Here is a 23,591-nt window from a genome sequence, read left to right as displayed (position 1 = left end):
CTGTCTCGCTATGTTAAACCTATTTAACATAGCGAAACAGTTTGTAAAAAGCAACTGAGATCTTGCTTTCTCCGTTGCTTTTGCCCACAGCTCTGATGTACTGTGTAGGCATATGCCCTCGTGACCAAACCACACCAACCATGGGTAAATCCAGCATTACCCACACCCAGGCATAGGTTATTGCTATATTTAAGTATACTTGGTGGTTAATGTTACTCAGCCTCAAACTTTTACTTGATATACAAGGAGCAAGAGCCTGAATTCTCTACCCATACCACTTGAAAGCTATGAGCTCAACTCCTTGAATTACATTTTCACAGAATGTCAGGAATACTTTTGGTTTGTTCCTCTTAAAATTTGTGGTTTTCTGGCAAATCAGTGAGAAATGAATTAACTAATGATAGCCATTTAAGTTTCAGTCTTCCTATCTTTCAGGAAACACATACTAGAATAAAATGTTTTGTGTTACCAACACTCCATGATTATACAAGTAATGTTTAAAATGTGTCCCTGGTTTTTGGACCTTTGTCCTCCTCTAATAAATTTTGGCTTTTTCCAGATTTTTTGTGCTGCAAAGCTGAGATATAATTCAGTGTCAAATGTATTTTACAAGAGCTGAGAGCTTCAGGGGAAGAGAAGTTTAGTGCTGTTTATGCCAAGTCTGTCTGCATTGTTAATAGCACAACAGGTCGTATACTTGCTTTTGATGCAGAGGGTTATGGATTCTACTCCCACAGTATGTACATGGATGGCTGATACTGTGTTGTACTTTTAAAGGGGGTGGATGCTGCAGTCCTGAGAATGTCCTCCTTTGGAGAAGATACCTAGTAACTATGAACCTATCAGATACTCCGTATTGCAATATTTCTAGCTTATTATGTTTTTAATGTTGTTGTTTGTCTTTTGGCCTTTCCCGGTTAGGGGTCGCCACAGCGGAACTCCGGTCCGCTAATAATTGGCAGTAGATTTTCACGAACGCTGAGGTGCCAACTCGACGTTCAACCTTCAACGAAGGCACGTCCATTTACACATGTCTTTCAAACGCCCACCCAACCCTGGGGAGAACACGCAGACTCCACACAGAAGGCACTCCCCGCACTCCAGCCGAGAATCAAACGGGAGAACCTCTTGCTGTGAGGCAACAATGCTACTGCTGCACCACCGCAGATATAATTTAGGCAATTTATTCTTCAAGAGCAACAGTCACTTTATTTGTAGATGAAACAATGAAATATAAAGTTCCATGAGGAGTTGTCTAAAGCGTAAACCAAAACAATCTTTTTTTCTGAGGAGGTAAAAGCCAGTGAACTTTCATAATCTTGCTATCTAGTGTAATTCAAGCTTGACTGGAATTAAATCATCAACACCCCTTTTTTTTGACTTTCTACATGTGGTCTGCTGTTGCTTGCCAGCTGACAAAACCTTTCTTGATTCAATGCAGTTGATTTTATTTTTATAAAAGAAAATTGTAGTTTAGTTTTATACAAGTTCAAAGTCTGATAAACATTCAGATGTTTATATAAATAAAACACTATTGTTCTCATTATATTTTGTGTTTAATATTTTGTCTGTTCTTCAATTTGAATTTGAATGCTGGCATCCCACAATTCCATTGGAGTGGGTGGGGTTACATAATTATATATGTACATGTTATGTTAATCAGCATACCGATTTGTACCTGTTTTTCATGGGACTTTGTTCAGATTTTTGATGTTTCCAGGGTGAGAGGTTTGACCACAATAGACTTGAGCATTGTGAGGTCAGTGAGCAGAGACCTTGTAACATAGTACTGGTGCAAATCCACGGGGTTCAGGTGATGTTTGGATCAATATGATGCATTTAAGAAAAATTATTACTTTATTATATCTGGCTTGGTTTGATTATGCTAACAGGAACATTCTTAAGAATTTAGGACAGTTGAGCAGAATGGTGTGAGGACAGCGAGACCCAAGCAGAGTCAATGAGATACGGTATGTATTAGTTTTTTACAGTGATGCCAGTTGTGGTCAGCCAAATATTTTGTGCAATATTTCTGTCTTTGATTTGTTTGGAGTGGCTTGGGAATACTTTAATATATTGTGGCAACTTCTCTGTGTGGTGTTAAACAAAGGGGATCAGATGTGATGGCTATAACTTTTGTGTGGGGGGTTGGGGTTGGTTGGATGAAAGTAACTGTCATTGCTCACTTTTTAAGTAGTCACTTTCTAGCTTTGCAGGCTAGTGTGCATTTGAGGGATGTAAAATGGACTGCTTACTACTGAATTTACCCAGAGTCAGTATAATTGCTATGGCTATCTGTGGTGAAGAACGACTAGCCGCTGCTCTGCCACTGTTGATTATTCAGGCTGTGCACGACTAGTATGATTTTGTGCGACTCATTCAGGAATATTCTCTTGTGTAGCTATTTAATGTGCAACTGTTGTGCATCTGTGAGAAGTAAGATGGACTACTCAGAACACCTGATATGCACAGAGAAGGTATAATTGTTGGGACTTTTAAAAGCAAGAAAGTGACTAGCTGCTGTGATTATGGACTGTGGTTGTGTGTTTGCATACTACTTAAAATTTTGCATCAGTAGCATAGTTTGACAAATGTGTGCTGCTACCCTAACATTCTCATTGTTATCACAAAAAATATTTTATGAAAAGCAGAATCAAACAGAACCCCAGCAAGCACGGTACAAAAAAATCCACCATCTGTCACCTCAGATATTAGCATCACACATTTCCACATCTGTCCCCATAATCTCATTTTGCTGAATAACCCTGATTCTTCTGTATCCCTAGTACAATGTTTGATTTTCTGGTAAAATACTGTGGATTACAATTAGTGTGTAATGTCAGAAATTACAGCTTTTTATCTTTCAGAAAATGGACGTCGATGCAATGCCTGTTCTATTTAACTTTAAGGTCCTCAATGTTGCCTCATTTTGTTTGTCATTTCTCTGTAAACTATATCTGAATACAATTCAGAAAATGTATGTGGATGCAAAATCTATTGTTCAATTGACTTTCAACATCTCGGTTTTGCCTGATATTTTCTGCCCTGTTCCTCTTAAAATTTAGATTTTCTGGCAAATCATTGGGGATTATAGTCAGTAAATAATGACAGGCATTAACATATCATACATTTTAATAGTCAGAAAAATGATGATGAAACACACATTGTTGCTCTACCTTTTTAAACAGATAAAAAAATCTTAACAAATGTATTCTACCAGTATTTGTATACCGCCATCGGCATTCTTGACCGCTAATTATGGATGGTCCGGTGTTGTCTATTATCGTCATAGATGCTTCTTGTTGTTTGCTTAATATTATGGCTTTGCAGGACTAGTATGATTTGTGCAGCAACTTTGAATATTTTAATGTGTTGCAACTGTTTACTTGGAACAAAGGTGAAATGCATTGCATAACCATCCTTTTTATCACAATTCAACATCTGAGCTGCACATAGGCATGGCAATAACTGCTTGGTGGGGGTTGTCTTTATGAAACCAACTGACCCTCTTGTCACTTGGTCAGTTTAAACAATCCTTTCTTTAAAAAAAAATAAATAAGGAATAAAATGCTTGACAGAATACCCAGTCTTTCACGGTGGCCCCCAAACACCGAAGCTGTATAAGTGGATTGTGACACGGACTTAATAGTGGCCTTTATCCTGAATCTCACCTAGTCTAAAACTAGCCCTGCTTAGAAGTGTTATCAGAAGGTCACTGTAGCTTGTGTAAGGAGCTTGGGATGATGTCATTTATTTTAACTTTTGTCTCAAACCTCAGTGGCCACTGTCTTGTGTGACCATTATTTCTTTACCTTTCCTCACAAACTTTAGAGGGGTTTCCAGATGGCGACTAAACTTGTAAAAGAATAGTGTGCTTTCTAAAAGTAACAACTTAGAAACATTACTGTAATTATTATTTTTTTTTTCATTTTCCTCATAATCAAACATTAGCTGCATATACAAGTAGCTATCTTTTGGGGGGGAGGTAAAGAAGCATTCTGTTTATAAATGTCTGACAGCAAATACGTTCTGTTTGTTTTTTCAGGTTTTACCAAGTCTGACATCAAAGGGGTGCACAGGTAGTGTCTATCTTTTGTGGATAGGGATGAGTAGGCATGCTGTATATATGCATGACAACAGGAACTTTGACTGTGGCAATCTGTCCCTTAATTTATATTACAATTTAACACCAGATAGGGATATACAGAAAGTGAAAGCCTTTTTTGAGGTGTGATAGGGAGCCAGGTACCATTTCCAGATATGATATACATGTCATCACAAGCATTTCTCTTCTTTGTTCTTTGTGCACTGTGCTACTATCTGCTCAACTATTGAGCCTGAAGCCTTGGATACGACTCGTTTTTCCTTGAAAAAAAAATAAGATTGAATTTCTTTCCTCATGCCTGATTTTTGGTCAGGCCATCATTGAATCAAAGAGTTGGAAATGCTCTAAAATGCAACTCTGAGCATCTATAACCAACATGGCTTCTGGGTGCCTAGTGACCCCTAGACCCCCCACTTATATTAGTTATTATAGTGCAGTCTTGGTCAGTTAAGATGTCTTGAAAGGATACTGGGAAAAAAAGCTGAAGAGCAGACTGGATTTCTTCTCAAATCACAATTTTCATTCAAGCCATCAATGGATGTAAAAGGTTGTTTAAAAAACTATAAAATGCACCTTAGAGGATCTAGGACCCCATGTGCCTGGTATATTGTAGTTATTTCCTCCACATTTATGGGAGTACAGTCTTGCTTGCTTAAAAAATGTGTTGAATGAATAAATACATGTAGAAAAAATGAAGATTAAGACAAACTGTGATAAAAAGGAAGAAAAAGTTAATATGAATGGTGTAGGTAGGCTAGGATGGGGCACAGGGCGATGTGTGGCAGGAAGATGCCTGATCAGTGTGGTAAGGAGCCAGTCATCTAAGTACGGAAACACTCTGAATCCTTGCAGTCTTAGATGACCTGCTACCACTGCCATGCATTTGGTGAGCACACTGGGGGCTGTGGTGAGAGGAATGTCAGGGTTCTGAACTGGTAATGTTTGGCTCCCAGCCAGAAGCGTATGTATCTCCAAGAGCACCTGTTCATTTTGATGTGATAGTACACATTTTGAAGATCAATACAGCACATCCAGTCATCCTTCTGTAAGACAGGCAGATTGGACTGAACCACGACCACTCAGAATTTGGAATTCTTTACAAACTGGTTCAGATAACTGAGATCCAAAACGTGCCTCAGGTTTCCTGTTTTCTTTGACAATAAAAAAGAACCTTGAGTAAATTCTGGAACCTCTTTGGTCTGGGGTGACCTCTTAGCCGACGCTTTGTTGATTCTCTACAGCTGCTAACTCCCTCTCATTGGGTGAAACACATGGGATACATTTTCTTTTCCTTTGGAAAACTTGCAAAAAGCGAATTAAATATTCTCTGGATATGATACTTTCCACCCATGAATCTTTTGTGATGGCTATCCAGGCTTTTAGGTGCAAGGGCAAGCACCCCCTGACTGCCTCCAGAGAGGGACAGTTGGGAAACCTTTCAGGAATGCTGAAAGGATATGTCTGAGAAGGAATCTCAAGACCCTCGATTCTGCTGAGCCCCTCCCCCATGTGGGGGCATCTTCCATTGTAGCTCTTTTCCTCTCTACCTCTGGGGGGGAAGTCTCTGCATGACTCTTGGAAAGGTCCTTGAGATTTCCAGAACCACATCTTTTTACCACTGTGTTGATTCCTAGAAAAGCAGATTTCCACATCAGACAAGGTCTTTCCATCTTTCTCACTGCAGGAAAGTGTCTCTTTGATGGTTAGCGTAAACAAGGAAGATCCATCAAAAGGAACGTTGATGGATGACATCTTGAAGGGCTCTACAAAATCACATAACTGCATCCTGGCATGTATCCTAATGGCTACGCCTGAACCGGCCCCAGTGAGGAACCTTCAGCTGGTGTGGGAAATCCAAGTGCCACCTCTTGCATGACCTCTTCTGAGGAACCTCTTCAGTAGAGTGTTCTGGAGAGGTGTCAGAAGAAGCAGGGATCCCTGTTGGGAACTACTTGGAAGCTCATATGGGTTGGCTGTCTTTGGGGCATAGGATGAGCTGACTCAGACACAAGATCCAAAGAGGGAACAGGGATTGGATCCAAATGCGCAAGAGTCAAAACTGCTCTGGGGTGAGAGAAAACTCTCTCCACCACCTTAAAGGTGAAAGGACCAGGAGAAGCCAAGGACAATCTGATCAGAGCCAAAATTATTGGCATAGATGATACAATGCCCTCCCTGACTCTCTGTTCTGAGGGAAGAGTCGGAGCTGAGCAGTCCAACACTGAAGCCCTGAGGGGAAGTGATGGCTCTGAAAACTTCGGAGTTGAAGTCAAGCCCTTGGATTTGATGACAGTGCTTTGACTCTGAGAACCATCATGCTCCTTGGGGGTAGCAGCTGATCAGATCAGGGAAGCTACCAGTGTGGAAGATAGGAGTATTTTCATATTTGATGGTTCAACTCTCAAAGATCTCGGATTTGAGGGTTCTGAAATGGCAGGTCAGTTCGAAGAAGGGGTGACAACAGACTGGAATGAAGGTTTAAGGCTCACAAATCTGATAGGAGATGGACCTGGCAAGACCCCCATCTGGATCAGTGTTCTGAGGAGTTTTCTCATCATCCTATCCACCTCTGCCTCAGAATGATTTCAGGAGGATCTAACGGAGGAAGAAGTGGAAGGTGGTCTGGAAGGCTTTTTAGGGGTCTTCTGAAGGAAGGGAGACCACAACCTTGGAGATATTGGCTCTGGGAAAAACCCTTGGCTTTGGAGCTGAAGAGACTTGGTAGTGGTAGACATCGGATCTGAAGACGTTTGATCCAAACTCTTTGAACTCTTCTAAAGTGGCTCAGAAGGAAGCACTGACTTAGCAGACTGTGCAGAGGAATGTTTTTGTTGCTCCATGGACTTGTGTGAGGGGGTTTGAGCCCCTGGTGTTCATGTACCAGAAGAAGGAGCAGATGCAGGAAGAAGGCCTTTAAGCACCACTTTGTTCCTCCTATTGCTAACAGCTCTAGCATTGAATCTGGCACAAAAACTGCAAGAGGTGTCCAGATGTAAAGGGCCTAAACAACAGATGCTCTGCCTCTGGGCATCAGAGTTGGGTATCTTATGCCCACAGGAAATGCACTTTTTAAAGCCAGTTGGCTTTTTAGCCATACTGCGAGGGAAAAAACAAAGCAGGAGAAAACTTTTTTAAGGTTTTGTGAAAGGAAAAAAGTTATACTGTCAATGTTAAAACCAAATACCTCACTGCGAGGTAAAGGAGAATGCTTTGTCTAGACAGTCAAGAGGAGAAGGTTAACACCTGCACTACACCTCAGGCAAGTCATAGCCCTTCAAAACCTACACCATCAACACCCACACATAGCAACACTAAACCCACATATATGGAGGCCCTTAACATTAACCTGCCCAAGCAACAAGGACCTCCGAAGTTGAAATGCAAACAAACACAAGTCACAACCAAAGTGACACATAGCTCACAACACCAGTGTGCCACCCAACAACAGCCCCTAAGGCAAGACAATGTACTCAAAACTTTAGTCATAGGTGACTCTATAGTCAGGCACACTGATGTCCCACTCACCAGGCTGAACAAGGAGAAAATTACAGTCAGCTGCCTGTCGGGTGCCAGGATCCACCACATAACACATGCACTCAAGTCACTCCACAACAAGTACAAATACGACTCTGTCATTGTCCATGCTGGAGTGAATGACTTGAGACATACCTCCCTGGACTACATGAAAAGAGACATGGAAGAGCTCTCGGATCATGTGGCCCAGGCAGGTATGACCCTAGCCCTGAGTAGCATCCTGCCTTCGCCCAGAATGATACCACAGTATAAGGACAAAATGATTGACTTCAACAATTGGCTAAGCTTCTGGTGTCATTCAAAGGAGATCCAGTATCTGTCTGCCTGGGAAGACATGATCGACAAACCACGATGCTTTGCCAGAGATCGTCTGCACCTGTCACCCCTGGGATTCAGGTTACTGGCTAAAGCTCTTGCTACCCCTATAGTGCCTTTTTTAGGCAAGGTTCAAAGGCTAAAATCACCACCATAACAGATACAAGCATGCAAAATCTGAAGGTAATGCTACTCAATGCTAGAAGTCTAAACCTCAAAATGCACTCTCTCGAGGCACTCCTAAAAATGGAGAACATCGATATCTGTGCAGTAACTGAGACCTGGTTCAAGGCTCCAGAGAGCACCCCTGCAATACCAGGCTACAACTCTTACCACATTTTTCGGCCACAAAACCAAGACCGAAACACTAATGGTGGAGGAGTGTCCATATTCACGAAGGATATTCACACCTCCAGGCTAGTTGCCCAACACAATGCATCTGAAATTCTCCAGGTGCAACTAACACTAGGTAAGACTGCAATCCAAATTGTAGCTTGCTACAGATCCCCCACCATGCCCCAAGATTCTCACTACACCTTTCTAAACATACTGGAAAATATTAAGATACAACCAAAAACCCTAATACTGGGTGATTTCAACTACCCTAATTAACTGAGAAAACTGCTCGGGTACCAACTCCTTTTCCCAATGGTTCTTGGAATTCATAAATTCCAACGCCCTGGATCAACTAATCCATTGTCCCACCAGGAGATCTAATATCCTAGACCTGGTCATTACCAACATGGGAGATAGATGCTCCACACCAGTGGTCACCCCCTCATTGGTCAGATCTGACCATAAGCAAATCACCCTTGACATCCACATCCCAACCCCACCCCCCAGTAAGGAAACCTCCTTAAAAAACTTCTCCAAAGCCAGCTTCATGCTACTGAAGTCAGAAGTGACAAACGTCACGACACCCATGCAGACAGGATCTGAAAGTTCGACTGCAGAATCCTGCACTAAGGCACTGTATGAGCACATCCACTCGTGCATGAATCGTGCCATTCCAAATAGAACCGAGATGCTCTTCTCCAAAAAAAGGAAGCTAATCTGGTGGTCCCCTGCTATAAACAAACTATACAACAGAAGGAAGAAACTGTTGCAGAAAAGAGGAAAATCTCAGGATGCAAAAAACACCCTCACCAGTCTCGGTAAGAAGCTGAGATCCCTCATAAAATCCAAAAGAATAAGAACGCATCAAAAAATTTGTTTCCTAAACATGTCACATTTTCTTACAGCAGATTTAGCAATTTGAAGGAATTGTTAAATAAAAAGTTGGAACATTCTACAGATGGATTGAATGTTGGTATGGAAAAATGTGGCAGGTGTTCTGTATGTCACATGGTCAGAAATTTACATGGAAAGAAAATCAATGGGAAGCAATATAGGGCATTTGAGAAATTTAATTGTTTGTCACATGGGGTGGTTTATGTTTTGGGTTGTGATTGCCCCAAACCATTGTGGTACATTGGTCAAACCACTAGAAAGATTAAAGTTCGCATTTTAGAACATCTGGGAGATGTAAGAAGGGGGAATTTGGATAGTCCTGTGACTTTGCATTTTGTCAAAGTTCATAATAGTAACACTGAAGGATTTATTTTCAGTGTTTTAGCGAGACCACATTTTGAGGCTGGCAATTTCAAGGTAGAACTTAACAAGTTAGAATATAAGTTGATTCTCAATTATCATACTTTACATCCGAGGGGCATGAACTTAGATGTTGGTTTATCATCATGAAATATTTTATGATACTTTATAATATTTTGTATAATGATACCTTTGCATGGTAATAATAATTTTGTACTATGACAACTTTGTACTTAGATATTTTTGTATCATCATAAATTTGCATTTTGATAAAGTTTTGTATTTTGACATCATGTACTTAAAGTATTTAGCACCATGAAATGTTGCATTGTGACAATTGTTTATTTATTTATTTATGAAAAGTTTGGTTTTGGAGTAGCTGATGTGTGTTATATTTATAAATTTGAATTATTCATTCACTCATTCATCTATGTTGCATATTATGTTCTTGGACGCCAGATAAGGCGATGTTTGTTTGTAAAATTTATCATTAAGCATAAGCGGCAGATTTATGGTCACTTTCATGTGAGTTTGGAACATTTATTTATTTTGCATCTGCCGTGGTGCTTTGTATTTTTAAATGACAGTCAAGGATGTATTGGGTTTGAAGTTCAAGAAACATACCGTTTCAATTAAGGAACTAATGAAATGATTAATTTTATTTTATTTATTTTTATTTTACATTTGTTGACCGGGCTAGTCCAGCTGGATAATTTCCATTTTCAGTTGAGGCCCGGGGAGAAAAGCTCCACAGATTTAAAACAAAGGTTATACAAAATTGAAGATTTACTATGAGTTCCTTTAACAGATATTGAGTTACCATGGATAGTTATTAGTCTAGATCAAGAAAAATAGAACACATATAATGCTATCTACGTATTGCAACAGACATTAATTATATCTAGAACTACACTCCATTCAGGTCATTACATACATATTAGTGTATATACAATATTTAATTTTTTTTTTTTTTTTTTGTGAGAACAGTAGAAACTGTAAAGTCATTAGGTTGTTTGAGAACACAGAGAAGGATTGCAGTTGAGAGGTAAGGAAGTATGATAGTAGAAGGTATAAGGTTTCTCAGTCAGGATTGGTACAAGAGCAGAGCCAGAAGTTTTTAAGATGTGCAAGCAGTTGTTTTTTGAAAAGATCAAAGGAGCCTATAGAGGTAATGTGTGAGGGGAGGTTATTCCATATTTTGCCTACTGCGTTGGGATGCAAAAAACACCCTCACCAGTCTCGGTAAGAAGCTGAGATCCCTCATAAAATCCAAAAGAATAAGAACGCATTTATTAACGAGTTAATGTGTTTGTATTTAAGGAGATGGGTTTGTTTGATGCATTGTTCCATTGAAGGCGAATTGCCGAGGTACCAGGATATGTGAATTAAAGTGCCTAATTTTCCATCTCTGTGGCTGGTGTTCATTTCTGCTATTTGTTGGAGTTTTTTTTGATCCCTCATAAAATCCTCAAAAGCTAGTTACGAAAATAAAATTGCCAAAGATTCCAAAGACAACCACAAAGCATTCAATAGTTATGTCAAGAATCTAAATGGCAATGCTCAGATCTGCTCTGAGCTACAACAGAATGGAATTAAATATACTGATCCCAAGGATATTGCCAATATCCTGGCAGATCGATTTAGTGCCAACTTCACCCCCCCCTCTCACCCCCTAAAGGGTCCATCTCAATAGCAAAAGGTTGCCAAATTCCGGTAATCATGGCCACACAGGTAGAAACCGCACTCTCCAAAGCTAAGAATACAGCATCCATGGGACCAGATGACATCCCAGGCTGTGTACTACATGAACTACAAAATGAACTGGCACCTCACCTAAGTGTCATGTTTAATCATAGCCTCGCCTCAGGCTTCGTGTCCACTGAGTGACGCACAGCTACAGTTATCCCTCTCTACAAGGGGGGATCCACCTTGGATCCTGGGAACTACCGTCCCGTCAGTCTGACAAGCCTGATCTGCAAGGGGCATGGAACGCATTATCATGGAACTTATAAACAAAGACATTGGCAACCTTCAAACACTGGACCCCTCCCACTTTGGGTTTGTGAAGGGCCGATCTTGTCTCCTGAATCTGATTGACTTCTTCGAATCAGTCTCCAGAGCTGTGGACAAGGGTAAGGCAGTCCACACAGCCTATCTGGACCTCGGCAAGGCCTTCGACACCATCCCCCACTCTGGAATCATAGATAAACTTACTAAGCTGGGCATAAATCCCTATGTCACTCGATGGGTTGCCAACTGGCTTACTGACAGATCCCAGACTGTAAAAGTAGCCGACTCCAAATCCAGCTCCAGACAAGTGACAAGTGGAGTACCTCAGGGTTCAGACCTGGGACCACTCTTGTTTGGCATCTACTTCTCTGAAGTACAGGCCAACACTAAGGGACTCTGGCTAACAAAGTTTGCAGATGACTGTAAACTGAGAGCCATTATTGAATCCCCAAATTATGTGGATATTCTACAAAAGGGCCTTACAGAAATAGATGCCTGGTGCCAGAGACATGGGCTCAAGCTTAATGCCAAGAAATGTATAGTTATCCCCTTTGGAAAAAAAACATGTACCCATGAATTACCATATAGGTGGCAGTACACTAAACATCGAAAGCGTGATGAGAGATTTAGGGGCACAGGTGGACAGTGGTCTCACTTTCGATAACCACATGGCCACAACAGTCAGGAAATCCTTCTATGTGGCACACCTCATCACTAAGGGCTTTTCATCCAGAAAAAAGGAGGTCATTGTCTCACTGTACTCATCCCTCATTAGATCCATTATAGAGTATAATGCCCCATTTGTTATGTGCCTCACAAGACATCTGCAACAGTTGGAAAGGCCACAGAAGTACCTCACTAAAAGAATCACAGGCCTAAAGCAGATGCCATATGCTGACCGTCTAAAAGAACTCCAGCTATACTCTGTGGCATATCATCTACTCAGAGGCGATCTCTGCTTAACATACAAGGCCATGTCAAACCCTGAGCTGTTGGACATGCTCCACATAAAGAAATCCCAATACCTCAGAGCCACATGCTCCAGGGATCTAAACCTTGTCATCACAATGAACAAAACATGCTGGAGGGATAGGTTCCTAACCCAGAGACTCCCCATACTCTGGAATAGACTGCCCATACATGTCAAGCAGAGCACCTCATTGGCCCTCTTCAAAAGGAACCTTGATGATTGGATGGGAGATAGGAAATTCACCCCCGAGGATCATGTCAGTCGCCCTGCTAGACAGGGGTCCAGGTTAGTAAATACTGTGAGAAGAAATATCCAGGGAATTGTTATGGCTAGGCTTGTATAGGCCCTAGGGCTGATAACCTAGTACCAACCTATGAACCTAAGAAGTAGAATGGTACCAACAATGGTAATAAAAAATACCAAAATAATTAAATTTGGTAAACAGACTAGCTAGATAGTGGGTAAGGGAGACACTGGTATATAATCTGAAGTAGAAAAAAGATTAAAAGAGAAACATATATCAATTTCAACTCACTGCACCAGAATGAGCTCCAAAGAACATAATCCTGACCAAATCATAGAGCAGCTCAAAAGTCAGATTCTAGAATCTAGAGAAAGTGGCCGAGTCAGATCTGAGGGTTGGATCTGAACCCATTCATTGAGGAACGAATAAAAATGACAACATCTAATTACATAATAGCATCTTTCTTTTTTTTTTTTTTGTTATTTAGGTATGTATGCATTTTTTGTTTTGTTATTTAGGTATGTATGTATTTTTTGTTTTGTTATTTAGGTATGTATGCATTTTTTGTTTTGTTATTTAGGTATGTATGTATTTTTTGTTTTGTTATTTAGGTATGTATGCATTTTTTGTTTTGTCATTTAGTTATATATGTATTTTTTGTTTTGTTATTTAGGTATGTATGTATTTTTTGTTTTGTTATTTAGGTATGTATGTATTTATTTATTAATTTAAATGCTGAATTTCTTAAATGGCCATTGTATTTTTTGTTATGTGAAATAATGAGATCCATCAGCTACATTACATTTGTTTGCCACCAGACTGGAGGTTATCATAGCTCATTTCATTTCTGTTTGAAGACTCATTTTTGTACATGATTAAACAGATCAGTTTTGGCAGTCTCTGATATACTTTAGAGAACATGAGCCAGGCAATGACTGTTAAGCGGTGTGTTGCTTTTGAAGACGACTGATGTAGCTTTCAAAAAGTTTGTTTGGTGTGTGCTAAATAGAATTATAAGGTAACGATAATGAAAATGCTGGTTGCTGTCTAGAACATTTTGTGCTTTGTGGTCTTGTTATTCTTTGCTCCATGTCCAACAAAGCAGGCTGCCTATGCAATGAATAGGCAATGAATTTTCCCAAGTGACATAATAGTAGTGTTTGGTATTTATTTATTTATTTATTTATTTGAAGTTTGTTTACCAGGATAATCCATTGGACCGAATGAGCCCATTTTCAATGGAGTCCTGGGGAGAAAAGCTCCAAAGATACAATGTCAAAAAACAAAATGTCAAAAATACAAATAAGAATAAAGTAAATTATAATAAGTAGAAAATAACATCTAATTTAAAGTAAAATATAATAGGTAGAACATAACATCTACTGATTGATAAGTATCACAGTAGTATATGTAAGCATGAGATAGTATTAAGAAAAACAGGAAATGCAACAGAACTGCAATACAAGAATAACAAATAAGTTTACAATTTTTAATTTCTATATTCAATAGTAAATGTAAGGAGAGAAAGTATTAGTTAAGAATATTAGTTAGTAGGTATGCGCAGATAGCAGTTACATAAGTGGTTGGCTATAGTAGGAGTATTCCTATAGAAGGGAAGGGATTATAGAATAAGGAGTGTGAAGTAGCTGGAGGAATTTATGTAGGGTGGGTACAGGAGCATTCCCAGTGAGAAGATAGGTGTGAATGGAGGAGAGATTTAAAGATAGGAAGGCTGCTGGTAGTACGGATATGTGATGGGAGGGAGTTCCAGAGGCGGGCCAGGGCAAAGGAAAGTAAGAGTTTGCCTGCTGGACGGTTAGGTTTATGGAGTTCAAGTAGGTTCTGAGTGTTGGTTCTAAGGGGTCTATTAGGATGGTGTATGGTGAAGGCTGAGGAGAGAGAGGGGCAAAGTGAGGGCTTAAAGATGAGCTTATGAGCTTGAGTTAGTTGAGTGTAAGAAAGATAGTTTGGGAGCTCTAGCCAATTCAGTTTGTGGAGGGCAGTACAGTGGTGAGAGGAGGATCTATGGCCAGAGGCGAATTTAGCGATTTTGTTGTAGCAGGAAGAAAGTTTTGTTTTGGTAGAGGATTTAAGGTTGGTTAGTAGTGGGGCACCATATAGTAGAGAGGGGATGAGGTATGTGGTAGATAGGAGGAATCTGGTAGAAGGGAGAGGAAGCGTGAGTGCGGTAGAACATACCAAGTTTCTGATGTGTTTTTTTAATGTTTGTATGTATATGGGAATCAAATGTGAGCTGATTATCAATGAGAGTTCCTAGCAGTTTGACATTGGAAACAATTTCTAGGGATGTATTATTTTGACTGGTTATGAGGAAAGAGTTTTTGTCAATAGTTATGCTTTTTGATGGTGTGAATAGAATCAGTTTGGTTTTAGATGGATTGAGAGCAAGATGATTATCATGCATCCACTTTTCAGTGGTTGTGAAGGCATCCTGAGTTATTTTTTTGAGGGAGGGAATACAGTTTGCAGCACAGATGATGGTAGAGTCGTCAGCGTATTGGACTATTTTAGCATTTGGGATATTGTGGTGAAAGTCATTAATGAAAATATTGAATAATAGTGGACCTAATATGGAGCCTTGAGGTACACCAGTGACAGTGTTGAGGTAAGAGGAGGTGGATTTCTTCCATTTAACAGATTGCTGCCGATTGGAGAGGTAACTAGAAAACCAACTAATGCAAGAGGGGGAAAGATGTAGGTTAGAGAGTTTGTTGAGTAGTAGGGAGTGGGAGATGGTGTCGAAGGCTTTAGAAAGGTCTAGGAGGAGAGTAGAGACAATATAGTTGGAGTCTCTGGCTTTATTTACAGTTTCAAGGAAGGAGAGAAGAGCAGTAGTAGTGCTATGACCGGGTCGAAATCCATGTTGTGTTGGAGTTAATAGGTGATTATTGGTGAGGTAAGGTAGCAGTTGTATGTGTATGCACTTTTCTAGTAGTTTAGAGATGGGGGATAAGATGGCAATTGGTCTGAAGTTGGAAATGGCATTGTTGTTACCTCCTTTGTGGAGGGGAATGATGTAAGCTTTTTTCCAGATTTGGGGTACATAACTTTCTTGGATGGACCGATTTAAAAGTATGCAAATTGGGTAGGCTATGGATTCAGTAGCTGTCTTTAGGAAGAAGGAAGGGATATTGTCGGGAGCATTAGAGCAAGGTTTTAATTTAAGAAGCAATTTTTTATAGTACATATGGGTATAGGTTTGGGGGAGAAGAGAGGGTGGTCAGAGGATGAGTGTTCAAGATTGGAAGTGGAAGTAGGAGTTGTAGCTGGAGGAGTCGAGTTATTAGAAAATGAGGATGTTAATTTAGATATGGAATCAATAAAGAAGCTGTTAAATTGGGAGGCGAGATTGGTGTCACTAATATTTTCATCTGGTTGTGGGTTTTCCTTTTTGCGAGGGTTGAAGAGGGAGAAGATACTATTCCAGAACTTTTTTGGGTTAGTCTTATGATTATTTTGGAGGGTAATATAGTAGGATCTGCGGTCAGAATTGATAAGTTTTTTGACTCTGTTGCGGAGTGTTTTGTATTCATTTAGGGAGGCTGGGTTTTTGTCTTTATAGTAGCTTTTTAAGACTTTATTATGTAAGCATGGTAGATAAGGTATCTTTTTTTAACCATGGGAGAGTTTTGTTCTTGATTCTTTTTATTCTAAGTGGAGCTAAGGAGTCGAGGAGGTTTAGAAATGATATATTAAAATAGGTGACGGCTTCATCTAGGGGTAGTGTATGTAGGGGACTCCAATTGAATTGTTTCAATAATTCAGAGAAGGTGTTTTGGTTGAAATTCTTTAAGGAGCGCACAGAGATGGTGGTATGAGAAAGCTGTAGGGAGGTAGAGTGACGGTGAGCAAAGGTGGGAAAGTGGTCACTGAGAGGGTCAGGGAGTGTACCACTACTTGAGAATAGGTGAGGGTGTGATACCAGAATCCAGTCTAGGGTGCTTCCACAGGAATAGTCTTTGGAAGGTCTGGTTATTGACTCAATTAACTGGTGAAAGTTATAAAGGTTGATATTTTGAGGATTTGTTGGGCATTGGATAGAGGACCAGTTAATGTTAACATCGCCGAGAATGATAACTTCATTGGTAATGTTGGTGGTGAGCCAAGAGAGGATGTCCTCAAGAGTAGCTATGTTATCACCAGGAGGGATGTAGAAGGAGGCTAAGCATATTGTTTTATGCTTGTTAAGATGGAGTAGTGTAAGAAGTAGTTCGGCATTGGCAAATTGGGGAACTGGTTTAGTATAAGAAGTAACTGAGAAAGAGGAGCCATAGTGAAGGGCTACACCTCCTCCTTTTTTGTGTGTTCTATCTTTCCTGATGATATTAAAATTGGGGGGGGGTTATTTCTGAGTCTTTTATACAGGGTCGTAGCCATGTTTCAGATATTGATAGTATGTCTGGGTTATTGAGGAGAAGCCAGGCATGGAGGTTAGGGATTTTGTTACAAATACTTTGGGCATTTAATGCTGAGAAGGTAATGGTTTTTGTGGATGAAGGTGTGTAAGTAGAGGAATTTGGGGGTGTGTTTGTTGAGGAATTTGAGGGAGATGGACCGGGGTTAGGGTGTATGTCACCTGACAATAGAGTGGTTATGACCTGGTGAATACAAAGATAAAGGTAGTTGGAGAGTTTGGTATATGGTTTTAGGGTTGTGTAGTTATCTAGAGTAGTGCAGGAAGCACAAGGATTAATATTTTTGTAGGTGGATACAAGTTTAAAATGGAAGAGTAGTGAGGGGTTGCAGGGGTATAGATGAGGGCTTATGAGGGTGGAAGAGTGTATGAATTGTTTTGGGAATGGGCTAGTTATGTGATAGTGAGGGGAGTGAGTGGGATGGTGAGGGGAGTGAGTGGAATGGAAAGGTTTGGTGATGTAGGAAAGATAGGTTAGGCTTAGTAGTAGTAGATGGATAATAGCTGAGGAAGGTTTGGTTAACATGGTTATTGGTTTTATGTTGGTATGGAAGGGAGTTATTAGTATGAATGGAGTTTAGTTAGTGTGGGAGTGGTTTGGTTATGTAAATTGATGGGTGGGTTAGAGGTGGAGACAGGAAGTGAAGTGTGTAATTGGAGTGGGAGGGGTTTGAGGAGGTATAAATGTAGAGATAGTGGGGGCAGGTGGGAATTGGGGGCAGGGTAGGGGAGCGGAGTGAGCCCGTAGGGCGAACGGAGCGGGAAGAGCCAGGAGAAGAGGACTAGGACGAGACTATGGAAAACAATCATTAAGGATAGGAGAGAGAGACACAGGTAAGAAAGCTAAGGTGAGTGGACACTAGGGAAGAGACAGGGAGGTGAGTCAAGGGTGGAAGTACAATATAGGATACTCAAGGTATAGAAGTAGTTACTAGTCAAATGTAGCTTTGTTTTAAGTTTACATTTATTTCTGTTGTTTTAAGTAAAGAACCTATCAGATAGAGGAGACAGTTAGTTAATGGGAAGGTGCTGCCATCTACTGGCCAAATGGGTAACAACAGATAGATAAAAGCACTATTTGGTGAGGAAGAAAGGGAAAAGTCAATGTGGCCAAGGGAGGATTGGGTCAGTGCTGGGCTGCTGGCTAGCTCACGCAGTGTCACACTCTAACATCAACCAGAGGGACAATGGTTATACAAGTAGTTACATACATACACTATTTACTATATGGTTCTTGCAGGGAGGAAGGACAGTAGCCCGAGTATCATACGATCCAGAGAAGGTCCTTACAGGTAGGGAACCAAGGACAAAGTTGGTCAGGAATCTGACTGGGGTAGCTTGAGCGTGATTGATAGCAAGACTATTTACTATATGGTTCTTGCAGGGAGGAAGGACAGTAGCCCGAGTATCATACGATCCAGAGAAGGTCCTTACAGGTAGGGAACCAAGGACAAAGTTGGTCAGGAATCTGACTGGGGTAGCTTGAGCGTGATTGATAGCAAGACTATTTACTATATGGTTCTTGCAGGGAGGAAGGACAGTAGCCTGTATGAGTTTGGTATGAGTTTTGGAATGTGATCTTCATCAAAAGGAGTAGGGAGAGAGACATCACATAATGGTGTATAAGAAGTTCAGTTATACCCCCTACCATCACATGGTGTAGTACACAATGCTAAAGTTCACAATCTGGACAGTGCTCTCCCCCTTCTCCCCGTCTAGTATCACTCCTTCTCCTTTTTAAAATAATAAACTGAATGATTGCTGCCAGATATCAGACTGTTTTGCCCATCGCGCCTTATAAAATAGAATTGCAGACAGTCATCACGTGGGTATCCCTTCCTTCCTCCTGTTCGCTGCTTTTATGTCTAGTAACAGCTTTATTAGACCAGATCACTCGTGAAAGCTGCGCCTTACCACGATGCACCACAGTGATTGATGAAAGATCTGCTTATGAATCTTATTATCATATGATTTAAATTCGGCAAGAATATCACGTGGCTGTTGAAATTCATCAGAAATGCAGAACTAGGTGCTATTCTGAAGGAATGTGTACTAAATCCAAGACTGCATTACCTCGTAGTATCCCCTACACTAAAGTACAGCAGTTTCAGAGTAAGTGCATCTAAAAGTGGCTGTGGTTTAAGGCACAAGGATTGCAAGGCCCTCCCTGGAAAATACTTCTGTATCACATCTTCTGATAGGGAGCTGGAATATGGTACAGAGTGTAAAACAAGATGCATGATAAATGTTCAAAGCACAGGTGTTCAACACAAAAAACTGCAGTCATTAGGGTGTGAACAAATCATGAAGCAGGCAGCATTTAGTATCACTTTTGAACTGTTATTTATCAGTGCTAACACCAACATTGCTCTACCTTGGAGTAAGGGGAATGCTTAGAGATACAGTAATGTTAGAATGATACAATATTCAGCCAAAATTGTGCATCTTGAGTTTGCATTTTAGAATGAAAAATGCTTGTGCTAAACAACTGTCTTGCTCCCCATTAAACAATATAGGCTTGACCAGACTTCATGTAGGCAGAACAACTAGACATACTATAATGTAATTATATTCATTATATATTATATTGACAGAATTTCTGTCATACAGTAGCTTCAGGGTCTGAGGTTCAGTCCTGGCCTACTGTTATTGCCATTCAGTGTGACGTTTGCATGTTTTCCCTGTGAGATGGTTTTCTTGAGGTATTCTGGTTTCCTCCTGTCTTTTTGCTCTTCTAAACTCATGAAAGGTAAAAAGATTTAACAATGGAACAGTGCATTTAAACAGTTAAAAATTAAAGGGAGAGCATGGTGGCGATTTTACAGTTTTAAAAAGAAATCCAAATGTTAGGAGAAACAGCTACAGTAGTAAAACTGGAATTCATGCAGAGAATTTTTCTGAAACCTTTGCAGCAGTGACTTTTACCTTCATAGACATAGCAGAGTCAGCAAATACAAGGAAGGCAGGAGCTCAGAACAAGCTTGGTTCGACTATAACCAAACGTACCTCATAGCAGGATGCTTGTCTTAATGTGTACCGAGGATGTCCGCCTTTTAATAACCAAAATATTACCTCTTCTTAGGATAGGAACTTTTTCTATAAATTGCAGTATTTTAGCACAGGTAGTTATAAAGTGTTCTAGCATACATTTTGAAAATATAAACTTTACACATTTTTCTCATTAAACATTCATTTGCAATCAGGCATTAGTCATTATTCAATGGTTTAATTGTCCTCTTCTAAGTAAGAAGGCCTGGGTAGACTATTGGACCTTTAATGAAAACAGAGTACATTTTTGCACCTTCCCCTAGAAGAAGGTTTTGCTGCTACTTACTATAGTCATAGGTGAGTACCTTCTACTCATAAATCATCTAGGTTGGGTGATAATAGGCATATATGAAGAATGTTTTTTTTTTTGTTACCACAAGCACAAATATAAATTTATCATAGTCTTTAGTCACAGAAAAGGTGCTGTAATTTCCACAGGTATATCAGATGTTTATCATACCAAAAATGTTGGAACCTCTGTACTGCTCCAAGACTCACCTGAATGTTTTCCAGGCTCACAAACTAGTTCAGTCTCTGTGAATCATGTTTTGATTTAATCAGCCTTCTTTTTCATAGGAGAACCATGACAAATTACAATATTTTAAGACACAGAGGCTAGTAACCCTGCAGAGCAAGGAGATAAAGCTGTTTTTGCTGTCCATGTGACTCAGGATCGATTAGTGGCACTGGCTAGTGGAGGGAGATTGTGGAGGATGGGCATGAGCAGCTGATATTGACTTACCCATTCTGGGGAGAGGAGGTAGCCCAGGCTCACTGCAACAGCCAGGTTAAGACCATGGTATGTTACATGCTGCAAAAGTGGTATACCACTTTGTCAGGAGGATGAGCATGCACAGAACCATGCATGCAGGCATATCTCAAGGGCAGCAGTTGCAGCATTTATAAGACTGCTATGGGTTAGTGGGGAGATTACGGCATACTGCCAGTACTACTGCAATATCCCTTGAGTTCAGATGCCACAGACAGCATTTGCAGATATCACAAATTATGTTGTTGTTCCAAGTCTTGCAGAGTTCTGGAGAGAGCCTTGTACAATAGGCAGGGGGATGAATCTGGTTTCATCTGTCTGTCAGACAAATCTATCAGACAATAGTGACAATATTTATTGGGGTGGGTTTGGTGTAATAGTTAATGTCTTCACCTCACAGATGCAAGGCACAAAGTTTGATTCTGACCTTGGGTTATTGGTTAGACTTAAATAATGATTTTTCAGGGCAGTTAGCCAGGGCTGGCCTTTGGTCAGCTGGTACCCTAGGCAAAAGGGCTTCACAGCACCCCCCACACCACCTGATGCCCCCATCTTGGTCTACCTATACCATCCAGATTTCGTTCTTCTTCCTTTTTCTCACAGTTTGTCTTACACTCCATTCTTTCCTGTATTCATTCAATGCATTTAAAAGAAACAATTTCTTCACTACAAAAAAATAAACAAATAAATTCTAGAAAAGTGACTCTGCTAGAATAGCACCCTAGGCAGCTGCCTAAATGTCCTATGTCTAAGGCTGGCTATGCAGTTAGCCTAGTATTTACTTGTGAACATATGAAAAGTATCATGCTACTCAAGTGTCCTCAAACACTGCCCCCAGCTGAACCTGGGAGCTGTGTAGACCTAATAAAGGAGGAGTGGAGGCAGCCAATGGACAGGAAAAAAAGATAAAGGGCTTGAAAAACTCTTACTTATTCCAGGTATCCATTTAGAAGCATTACTGTAGCTCCTCAAAACCTCTTAGCTTTGCATGTTTATTGAAAGCTAATTTCTAAGTCAACCATTTTCAATAGATTTGTGCTTTCAAATATAGAAAAAAACAAGTCACATGTAGGCATCAGTCTTCCTGATGTAAGTGTTTCTGCTGTAATAAATTTGCATTTATCTGATAGGATCATTTTTTTTTCACTGAATAAGAACCATGGCAATCTTACCTTTTGTTCATTTCACCTCTTTCTTTACAGTCTGAACAGTCCTCTCTGGCAAGCCTCTAGAAGAAATGTGAAACAGATTAGAAGTATTTCCATTTGTGCTCATGACATATATGAATTCCCATACTAGTAATATTAATGGTGTATTAATGAAAATGTTAAATGTGTTGCCATCAGTAATCTAGGCTTAAAATGTTTTTAGTTATGACAAATTATACAAAATTAATCAGCTTTTTGTCCCCGTGTCTCTGTGCACTTTCTTCAAGTGCTTCAGCTTCCTCTCATGTCCCAGAATCCTTCAGGTTGATTTCATATTGTATACTGTCCATCTAAATTATATTTCCCCTTGTCCTTATAGCCTAGGTTGTGGCTGAAAAGGATATCATGACAAGCAGTTCATTTAGCAAGTTAACAAATTAATAAATTAAAAGTAACCAATGACTACATGGTTAAGCTCAATTCTACAAGCAGCAGCAGAAGTGCATAAAAAGAGGGCAGACACTTGCAAAGACTAACAGTGCTTGATACAGGCACTGAGATTATCCTAGCCAAAAAAACTGCTAAATAAATATAATAAATCCAATATTAATACAAGTACATTTCAATTTATAACATGCAGTGCGCTGCAACAATATTTCAACATAAGAGCTTACATTTACTAATGAAACACAGCTGCCAGTAACTGAGATAGATGTAACCAACAAACAACAGCAGAACCATGTTTTTTTTGGCTATGATTTTTTAGGACTATTTAACAGGGCCTGTAATCCTGCCTTGAACTGGCTACCATCTCATGGATGATCCCTGCATGCAAAAGCAACCTGCCTGCCTCTCCCTGGTATTGTAAGTGTTATTTTGACATGCCAGTACGCTATACATCCTAAAACTGATGTTATTTTAGATTGGTAGTAGACTTTTGCATGTTGCTTTGCAGTCATAACTGCATTTCCATCAAGCAGTAAGTCTGCAATTATAATAAAAATAATAATAATATTTACATGGCAATGAAAACTGGCCAGCATATTGTCTGCAGCAGTATTCTTCAGTGTTCTGTTAGACAAGAATCCAAAATCACCTGAAAGAATTTCCTTCCACCCAAATGCTTTAGTGTTTGTCTCTGAATATTTGGTAACAGCTTTTCAGTGGTGTGCATCTGTAGAATCATTGTTCAAAGATGTGTGTTTGAACAGCCAATCCATAATCGTAAAATTAAAGTTACCTAAATTCAGTACTGATTGCTACTTTAACTCCTTACATCTGAGTGACACCTCCAGGTGCATCTGCAGAAAGATAGTTGACTTTGAGTATGTTAGGAGTCACTAAAGAGTGGATGACAAACAAGTCTAGGTAATACAAAATGGTGGTGGGAGGACAAGAAAGAACTACAGAAGGAAGCACTTGT

At 40.0% G+C, this 23,591-nt stretch overlaps 1 protein-coding gene across 1 annotated transcript in view; it reads right to left on the bottom strand.

Annotated features, from left to right (window-relative positions):
- Nucleotides 1-22,258, bottom strand: part of ABCC12 (ATP binding cassette subfamily C member 12) — a 1,155,696-nt gene extending 1,133,438 nt beyond the window's left edge. The window contains exon 1 of the mRNA XM_044081948.1: nt 22,193-22,258. Within this exon, the coding sequence (XP_043937883.1) occupies nt 22,193-22,203 (11 nt within the window). The 5' untranslated portion in view covers nt 22,204-22,258. The remainder of the gene's footprint in view (nt 1-22,192) is intronic.
- Nucleotides 22,259-23,591: the final 1,333 nt, after the last annotated feature.

This window comes from Protopterus annectens, chromosome 8.part1 (genome assembly GCF_019279795.1).
Source record: "Protopterus annectens isolate FY-2018-M chromosome 8.part1, PAN1.0, whole genome shotgun sequence".
In the NCBI taxonomy this organism is placed as follows: Eukaryota; Metazoa; Chordata; order Ceratodontiformes; family Protopteridae; genus Protopterus; species Protopterus annectens.
The sequence above is the reverse complement of the archived record's forward strand: the minus strand, read 5'-3'. Positions and strand labels throughout refer to the sequence as shown.